Source organism: Engraulis encrasicolus, chromosome 10, assembly GCF_034702125.1.
Source record: "Engraulis encrasicolus isolate BLACKSEA-1 chromosome 10, IST_EnEncr_1.0, whole genome shotgun sequence".
Taxonomy (NCBI): Eukaryota; Metazoa; Chordata; class Actinopteri; order Clupeiformes; family Engraulidae; genus Engraulis; species Engraulis encrasicolus.
The window spans coordinates 34,796,615-34,807,056 of NC_085866.1; the positions used below are offsets into that span (position 1 = coordinate 34,796,615).

General features: G+C 37.9%; 1 protein-coding gene across 1 annotated transcript in view; it reads right to left on the reverse strand.

Moving 5' to 3' along the window:
- Positions 1-9,806, reverse strand: part of LOC134456996 (antigen WC1.1) — a 37,084-nt gene extending 27,278 nt beyond the window's left edge. The window contains exon 1 of the mRNA XM_063208708.1: positions 9,748-9,806. Within this exon, the coding sequence (XP_063064778.1) occupies positions 9,748-9,784 (37 nt within the window). The 5' untranslated portion in view covers positions 9,785-9,806. The remainder of the gene's footprint in view (positions 1-9,747) is intronic.
- Positions 9,807-10,442: the final 636 nt, after the last annotated feature.

The window sequence follows — 10,442 nt, forward strand, 5'->3', positions numbered from 1 at the left end:
TAATCATTGTCGGTGCACATCATCAGTGATGAATCATGGTGTCACTGTGTGTTTTGGGTCTTTCAGCAGCTGAACTGAACAGACAGACGCCATACTTTTGTAAGTAGAGGGCAAGGTCCTGGAAGACAAAGTCCTAGAAGGAGCATAGGGCTTTAGCATAGCTTTAAATTAGGCAGAGCCTGCTGTATACTTTGTCAAGGCTCAAGGCCTTGTATTCAATTTGAGTAGCAAATAAAGAGGAGTAACATGCAGTGACATTTGCAAAGTTCTTATTGCACAAGCTGGAAGACCAGTCAGGAGAAAGTTGGGTAACACTTTACTTAAAGCTCATATCTATAGCGCATTATAAGCACATTTATAACAAATTATAATGCACATTATAATTACTTACAACGTATTATGACTACACTCATGATGCTCAGTTATGAATAACCATGAATCTATCTTATAATGCCTTTTAAATCCAAGGGTGTCATCAGGCAATGCCATCAGGCAGCCTAGTTTATATCCAGACACGAGCACTAATAACACCCTTGGATTTATATAGCATTATAACCTAGATTCATGGTTATTCATTACTGTTAACATAACACATCATGAAACATCATGGGTGTAGTTGTAATGCGCTGTAAGTAATTATAATGTTCATTATAAATTGTTATCAATGCGCTCATAATGTGCTATAGATATAGGCTTCATAGAAAGTGTTACCGAAAGTTGCAGTAGTTGAGGTCAGAGATGATCATGGCCAGCAGTTGAGTCATATTAGGTCAGGTCAAGTCTGATTTTATGTATATTGAACAGTGAGAAGCAGCATGACTGGGATATTGAGGCTATGTGGTCAGAGCATGATAGAATGATCATCAATAATGACACCTAGCTTTCTTGTGACCTTGTTTGGGGCAACAGTAGCAGAGTCCATATTGAGTTTGATATCATGGCAGCCTGAGTGTTTGACTGGAATTGCCAGCAGTGCCGTTTGAAGTTTCAAATGAAGGTGGATATCAGAGAGGCAAGTGTGCTTATAGACCGTGGAGTCATCTGTCACAAATTACAGGTATGACTGTGCTTCATCAGTGTAACAGTATGAGAAGCTGTGAGAACAGATAACGTGGTGATGTGGTGTACATGGCAAAGGAGCCACAGCACCAGCCCTTGGGACAACCCTGTGGAGAGGCTATGAGTTGAGGACAGCTGACCTTGCCGTGGTAAATGCTAAGAATGATATTACCAGACAAAAAGAATGTCTGGAATTAATTGAGAAACATAAAACTCAATTATTTAAATCTAATAGAGGTGTTAAATAACCATAGTTCGGGGGAAAAAAACGATAGTTGGGGTATCTGCGCAAAGATTTTTAGATTTACTAAAAAAACCAAAAAAAGATATCTATAATCTCATCTGAACATATCTTTTGACTCACTATAAATAAAATAAAAGAATCATTTTGAGCGTGGCTTTTTCAGATTTTGAGTTTCTACATTTAGAGATGTAATGCATATTTCAACTTCAAGTTCATGTTCAAGAGTTTATTTGCCATGTCAACAAAGTTCATAGGATTATTTGTGGCATATCCCCCAACATCAAATCAAATCAAATATTAACAATGGACAGAACATAATTTTAATTACATATAGTCTAATTACCATATTTAAACATAACATTTCAAAAAACTTGCAATATTTAAAACTGGTTCTAGTTTAAACTATCCACCAGCCCGAACAAACAGATGCAAGAACTGTTTTATACCTTCTGCCATCCAGCTGCTCAATTCCACTAAGAAGTGCAAATAGCCATAGGTCAGGTGTGTATTTATTTATGTATTTATTTTTAAGCATGTCTTTTATATTGTGCACCCCACCTTCCCATAGCACTTTTATCTTTTAAAATCTTACTCTGTACAAACTCCTAATCCAAAATGTATTTATTAATGAACTATTTATTATTTTAATCCCTTACCTTTTACCTTACAAGTCTTCATAATGAAGTGTGTGTGTGTGTGTGTGTGTCTTTGTGCTTCTACCGCTGCATACAATTGCCCAAGCTGGGACAAATAAAAGCTACTTGACTTGACTTGATTTTTTTCTCACAAATATGTGAGTAATCACCGAGTTAAGTTTCATGGTGATATCGACAAGCTTACATTTTTGGCCTATTCACCTGGAGTGTCTCTAGACCCTTATTATAAGCCTCTGGCAGCCATGTCGAGAATAGCGCATTTCCCAAAGTTATATTTTACTAGATTTTTGATATGTCATTTAGCAGGTCCAATTGTTATAGAATCCATGAAAAAATTTTTTGGAGTTAAACCCTAAATGTACAACCCTAAGCATACATTTTGGAAATAAAATTCAATTACATATGCCACCTCTAACCCTTGTACGGTGTTGGGGTCTGTGGGACCCGTTTTCAGTTTTTCAAGATGGTGAGAAAAATAGTATGGACAAGAAATGCAATCAGACAGTACAGACCTCCACCAAGGAAGCTTAAGAGTTAGAAACTGAAATGTCAACATGCACCCTGTCCCGCAAATAAAGATCATCTTTTTTAAAAATCCACCAATTCCACCAAAATGTAATCACTTGTTCCTTTTGCATTTCAAACAACTCCACAAAATTCATCAAAAACTGTGCATAACTTTTACTTCAACGTTATTCTGCTGACAGATAGATAGCCAGACAAACAGACAAACAGACAAACCAACGCGAGCGAAAGCGTAGCCTCGGTGAAGGTCATTATTATTCACATTCACATTTAAATTCACTGGCCTTGACTCCAATCCCCCTTGCTGTATCTCTCACTCTTAAAAATACACATACACAAAAATTCACAAACATGATGATGAGAACATGGGGCAGGAGAGAAGAGACAGGTCAAGCCAAGGATGACAGCAAAAGAAATTCAGAGGTGATTTTTACATTGCTACAAGTTCACGAAGCAGTAAAAAAGTTTAAACAATTTGTGTAATATTACATGGAAATTATGTATGTAAAAAAGATCTGCAAGCAACCTATACATATTACAGGGTATTGGTTACAGTCCTTGTTGGGGCAATGTGGGGTTAGGGGCCTTGCTCAAGGACACTTCAGCAGTGTGTAAGGGTGGGATTTGAACCTGTAACCTTCTGGTCCAGAGAGCCGAGATACACATAACATGCACCAACTGAAAATGCACTCAGAGAGAGCAGACTTCCACCAAGGAAGCTGCTTGATAGAGCATTTGACTAGGAGTTAGAAAATAGAATGTAAAAATGTGCCCTATCCCGCAATGGTGAAGAATCTTTTACAAATTCCTGGATCCGGTTCGTGATCCAGATCACCACCAAAATTGAATCACATGTCTTTTGTCATTTCCAACAACCCCACAAAGTTTCATCCAAATCCGTTTATAACTGTTTGAGTTATCTTGCTGACAGACAGACAGGCAAACAAACAAACAGACAAACCAAAGCGACCAAAAACATAACCTCATGGCGGAGGTAAAAATGGCTTGACGCACCCTGGGCTTAATTTCACATAATATAACATTTTGATCATTGTTGTCACAGATTTCTCTGCTTGCACATTTAGTTGGAGCTAAAGCAAGCAAGTGTGAGTGAGAGTTATTGGGTAGGGCTTTGTTTGCAATGGAAAATATGCACAGATCTGGCAGAATCACACAGATACCACAGTAACGACTCAGCCTTCATGGGTAGGAGGGGAAGCCTCTGTGGTTTCAGCAGCCTTGGCCAGATATTCAGATTAGCGTTTTCTACTGCTCCCCCAGCAAAGTGCACAGCAAAAAACCACAGCCCCCTTAGCAACTAAATGCAACTTTAGACTAAAGTGTTTATTGACTGCATGCAATGGCGTTATTCTACAAATGCATGCAAACATACAGTAGCTATAAAAGTCTACACCTTTGTTCAAATGCCAGTTTTTTTATGTAAAAGATAGAAAGACAAATAATTTCACAACTTTTTCCACCTCTACTATAAACTATAACCTGTACACTACAATAGAAAAAAACATGGTGGTATAAATGTGCATCTTATACTGATACTTGCAGTACCCTTGGCTTCTAGTACAGCACTCAATCTTTTAGATTAAGAGTCTATCAGCATGGCACATGTTGATGTGGTAATATTTTTACACTCCTTTTTGCAAACGCACTCCAAAACTGTCTGATTGCGAAGACATTTCCTGTGTACTGTACAGTCCTGTTCAAGATCACCCCTCAGATGCCAAAGCATGAGGCTGCCACCACCATACTTCACTGTCACTTCACTGGTGTTAAAAAGATATGTGTAATCTCCTTAATGCATGTCGGAAAATGTGTTATGGTCCAATGAAACCAAGATTAAATGTTTTGGACATAATTCCAAAAGGTGTTTGGCGCACAACAAACAACACTTGATATTAGGGATGTCAAACTCAGGCCCTGGGGCCCAATCCATCTGGCCCAATTTATCTGATGGCCCAATTTAATTTACCTGAATATACCCTACATAGGTACGTCCATGTACTACACACACACACACACACACACACACACACACACACACACACACACACACACACACACACACACACACACACACACACACACACACACACACACACACACACACACACACACACACACACACACACACACACACACACACACACACACACACACACACACACACACACACACACACACACACACACACACACACACACACAGTACACCGGAAGCACATCAGCTGTCAAATAGACTATATATAATCTGAACACATTTAAGATAGTCACGCAGGTTCTACTGGAATATTTTGCTGTCAGTTTGGACTTTGCATCTACTCCTACGTTTTTGTACTTTATTCTTTTTTCCCCCAAAGAGTATTTTCAAAATTATGGGATTTTTTTTTTTTTTTTAATGATCCAATCCAAGGCCGTAAGCACAATAAAAAAATGCATGGAAAATTGATATAGATACTCATTTTTGAGTTTTCCTTTTTGCAGTTTTATTTTGTCTGCTATTTAATTTAGTGTTATGGTATAATAATTGAAATTGTACATTTCCATGTGAATACCCATGTTAAGCTCACACAGCACCGAAGACGAACACATCACAAACAAACAGGTTTTGACCTAGGCCTAGATAACTAAAACAGGATTTTATAAAAGCCATTTTGTATGTCTCTTTAAAAAAAGCACCACATAGCATTAGCCATTAAAATTAAAAGTTTCCATGGTCCTTGTGTTGAGACCATTTTTTTGTCACAGAATAATTATCAAAAATATATGCATATGATAATATGCACCAACATTTGCATGGGCAGCCATGGTGCATCCATGGGTAAGGAGATGGGCTTTAGATAAGAGGGGTGCAGGTAAGAATCCCACCCTTCCACTCCCTACCTCGCTCCATTGCTGAAATACCCATGAGCAGGGCACCTAACCCCACATTGCTTCAGGGACTGTAACCAATACCCTGTAATAACTTAAAATAACAGAAAGTCACGTTGGATAAAAGCGTTAGCCAAGTGTAATGTAATGCATGCTGACATACAACATAGGCCTATCTATCTGGTGGAGAGGAGTATTAGCCGTGCTACACTCTGTCTTTGACATTACAGTCCATTACCGAATCTTGTTTCATTTTTCTGACTGGCAATAAAAGGGCCTACATTTTAGACCAGCTCCGCGACTCACCCAGGACCCCTCCATGAACCACTTTTGGGTCCCAACCCACCAGTTGAGAAACACGGATCTAGCTCTCCTTAAGTGATTACACCTAGTCACAGGTGTAACTTGTCAGGACTCTTAGGCCAACTGTACTGAGACCACATCAACAGAGGAACCGTCAGTATGGTTCCATTCCAAAGGGTCTGGCGCTTTGGAGTGTTCATACTGCCGCAGAAAAAATTGAGTGAACACCTTGAAATTTTCAGTTTTTCTGATTTTACTATGGACAGATATGTGTTTGAGTAATGCAAACATTGTTGTTTAGGTGCTGTTTCCACATAGCCGTATATTTTTAAATGTGGACATCTTTTTCTCCTATTTACGTAGTTGTAAAAACAACATGTGGATGAAAATAAAAACTCCATTGTAACAGGTGAGTTTAAAGCTGGATTTTTGATATGTCTAGTTTAAAACTGTTTATGTGGAAACGGAAGGCCAAAACCAATGTGTTTTCAAAAATATCCGGCTACGTGGAAACAGCACCTTAATTCTTAATTAATAATAATAAATAATAAATAAATAATTAATAAACTACGGACAACATTTCCTCCAAATTTCGAATGAAAAATATTGTCATTTAGCATTTATTTTGCAAAACAATACCATTTTTCAGACCTCAAAAAAGACAAAGAAAACAAGAAGCTATTCACTTTAAAACAACACAAAAGTAATTGTTTTATGAAATCCAAGGCACTCTTCGTCTTCATTAAAAAGCTTTTAATTAAAGAAAAAAACCCTGATGAAGGCCAACGTTGGCCGAAACATGATGGCATTTTTAACTGTTCAAGTATGAACTATATACGTTTAAGTAAAAGCTTTTTAATGAAGACGATGAATGCCTTGGATTTCATCAAACATCTTCAAGTTACGTCTAACCAAAGAGCACCTTCGCACTACTAAACAGAAAGCTGAGGCCCTCTGGCCTACACCTTCTTTGTTTAACATAAAAGTAATGTTTTAACAAAGAAAGAGTTCAGAAATCAATATTTGGTGGAATAAATCTGGATTTATATTGGAACAGCTCCCATGGATCTTGGCATACTCCCCATCAGTCTTTCGCTTTGTTTTTGGATGACTTGATTCCCTCCGGATGCCAAAAGTCAAGTTGAAGAGTTTTATTTGATGGCTTGTGACCATCCCTCTTTGTCTTCATTACATTTCAGAAGCTTTCAATGGCACTTGGCCTGGAGGTTGGGCTGGCCATGACAGGGTCTTGATCTGGTGGCCCTTCATCTTCACACTATTTGACCAAGGTGCGTGGCTTGGAGCCCTGTGCTGCTGAAAAATACATTCCCCAGAGTTGGGACATTGTCATAGCAAAGGGAAGCAAGTTCTATTTGAAGATAATTTTGGGGCTTCAGTAACGCACCCTTTGTAAAGATGAAAATTACAGATTTCAGCCTTGATGAAGCACCCTCAGATCAGCACCTATTCACTGCCAAATTCCACAGCAGGTGCAAGACACTGCGGTTTGTAGACCTCTCCGGGTCTCTGCCCATGGTCTCTAACCATTTGAGGACCAGGTGTTGGATTTATATATGAAATTTGGCCATGGATTGGTGATGATCTGAGGGTGCTTCAGTAAGGCTCGCATTGGGCAGATTCGTCTATACAAATGTTGCGTCATTGAAGTCATATACAAAGTTATCTTGGGACAAAACTTGTTTCCTTCTGCCCCCGAACGCTGAGGACAGTGTTTTACAGAAGGAAAATGCTCCAGCCACTCAGTTTGGCCAATTATGCTGTGGCTTGAGGACCACCAGATCAATACCCTGACATGGCCAGCCCAAACTCCAGGCCCAAACCCACTTGAAAAACCTTTGGAATGAGGAAGCTGGATGGTCATAAGCTATCAAGCTCAGCAACTTGAGTTCTTGTACCAGGCCTGGAATAAATTCATCCAAGAACGATGTGAAAGACCAGTCAAATGCATACCAAAACACATGCAAGCTGTGACTACCAAATATTGATTTCTGAACTCTATTATGTTGTTTTTAAGTTAATCTCATCTTGTTTTCTTTGCCTTTTTTGAGGTCTGGAAATATTGCATCTTTTGCATATTTTGACCATTTGTAATTTTCTGCAAATAAATGCTCTAAATGACAATATTTTCTTTCGAAATTCTGAGGAAATGATTAGATTAGATTGCCTTTATTGTCTCAGAGGGAAATTTGTTTTCACCACCGTCAAATGTAGTCGTAGTTTATAGAATGAATGAACAATATTTGATTTACACAAATAAATAGGCCTACCTATCCATAAAATCAGAAAAACTGAAAAATCAAAAGCTGTCTCTCAATATTTTCCATGGCTGCATTTGCAAAAAAAAGTGCTTAGCTACAGGTCTGAGTTCGTTTGAACAGCTGACAGGGACCAAGTGAGAAAAAAAATACCATATAATGCTGTACTCTTGAACGGTCAACCTTTTTATTTGGTGTGGGGCAGATGTTTTTTGGGTCATATCTGTTGCATTACGATATCAGATGAGATCATATATAAATACAAATAAAATATAGCCAAAAAAATATATAAAATACATCATTACAAAATTAAATCATACAAATAGGCCCTACATATTATAGCATGCTTGGTCCAGTGACTAAAGACTGTGTGCGTCACTGAGTGCGTTTACATGCAGTTCAGTAGGCCTATCCTGAATATGATCGGGATTTTAAGTATCCTGAATTTGCGTTTGAGCATATAAACACATTTTCCCGACTTCAGTATCCTGAATAAGCCCTTATTCGGGATACTGAGAAATCGGGCTAGGTGGAGTATTCCGAAAGAAGTCGGGATAGGCCTAGGTCTACTGACACATGTAAACACCTTATCCTTAATACCGAAGCATCCCATAGAACGCTGTTGCTGGTATCTACTACACGCATTTGAAGAGAATTCTATAACGGCCAAGAATGTAGACTAGGCTATAGCGCTCTGTGCTCACATAAACACCTTATCCCGAATATGATCATAACCGGGACATGTCTCATATTCGGGATACTGAACTGCATATAAACGCACTCATTCTTTACAGAGGTAAACATTCTACAAATAGAACACCACAGAAAGCAATAACAGAAGCTATTCTAAAGATACAAAATGCATTGAAGAATGTTGTTTTGTGGTTAACACAAATGAGTGCAATTCCAGAAGACCAGTGCTTTGTGTTTTGCCTGTTTTCTTTTGCCAATTTTAGACTGGAATAGAATGGCAGCTGTAGACCATACCACACTAACCCAAACCAACTTCAGGTACAGGTGGTTTAGCTTGAACTCATTTGAATAGGCCTATCTCAAATTTTAATGAAAAATAATCAATTCTGTAATTTTTTTAGTTTAAACCAGACAGTATAACTGAAATAATAAATACTTAATATAAGTTTAAATTAAATTAAATTAAATTAAATTAAATTAAATTAAATTAAATTAAATTAAATTAAATTAAATTAAATTAAATTAAATTAAATTAATAAAGAGTTATTTTATTTACTATTTAAGAGCTATTCAGTTGACGCTCGTTCACTTTTTTCATAAACAAATGTCACTGAAGTTGTGATAGGCCACCGCTCATCTGTTTAGAAGGTGCAGGATTCAGTAGAAATGTATGCATAAACAAATGTCACGTCATGTCATGTCATGTCATGTCACGTTATGTCATGACTTTTCAGTCTATGCTGGAATTTGTCTAAATTTAGTTAAAAGCATTCAAAAAGTAACACCAACAAAAATCCAATGAATGAAGTATGAATGAGAGAAAGGGGAGTATTCTTGAATTCAGCTGAGCCACACAACTTTTCACAAATACGACAACAACCTTATCATAGGAAAAAAATGACACAAATTCATCTGTAAAAAAGTGTAAAGCTTTCTGGTTTGAGATTGTCAACTTGATTTTAAAATAGTAACAGAGCTTGAAAAAGAAAGGATAGCACGTCTGACGGACAATACACTGTAGTGGGTAGAAGTGTTGTCCTTTCCTTTTGAATTTATATTACTTATTTGAGCCCATTATATGAAGTTTAAAAACCTAAAGAACTTACCAAGAGCGCTGTGTAGGTAGAGGAGTAGGAAGAGCATGGTTGCATCGCTGGGGAGGGGAGGCTGGGTAGAGAGGGAGATGAGCTCAGGTGCGCGACTTTATATTCTCAGCGACATCAGCAGTAACTGGGCCTGCCATCTCAGCATCCTGTTCAAACACTCATCTCATCTCCTCCATGTTAGAGATGTCTGTCCTAAATCATCTCTTACACCCATCACTGAACAAAACTATAAACTCCTCGAGCAACTTTCACTTGCTGCTTTAAATTGCTGGTGTATTGATTATGTCAGTATAGTGTCACATACTCTACACATGACATGCATGCACTGCAACAAAATAAAAAAAAGCAAAAATTGAAGAAAAAAAGATAAATCAACTGTCTCGCCAGAGGTGATTGAAGACTTTTGACTAAATTGTCAAAAGAAGGCTTTTCATTGAGTCAAAACCGTTTCATACGACACTGATCTGGACAGACTCAGTGTGTGTCCAGAGAATTGTGATTGTTTAATTTTGCTTAGACTCTCCACTGTACAGGTAAAACTCAACACACATTTGCTATGTCATTGCGAATTGTCACTCATGGAATTCAACCAAGAGTGTGTCACATCCTCAGAGGATGTGTTAACACAATAATTTCTACTTTCATTAGAATCTAAAATACCATTGTTCCATACCACCTTCGCCCTTCTTGAATTA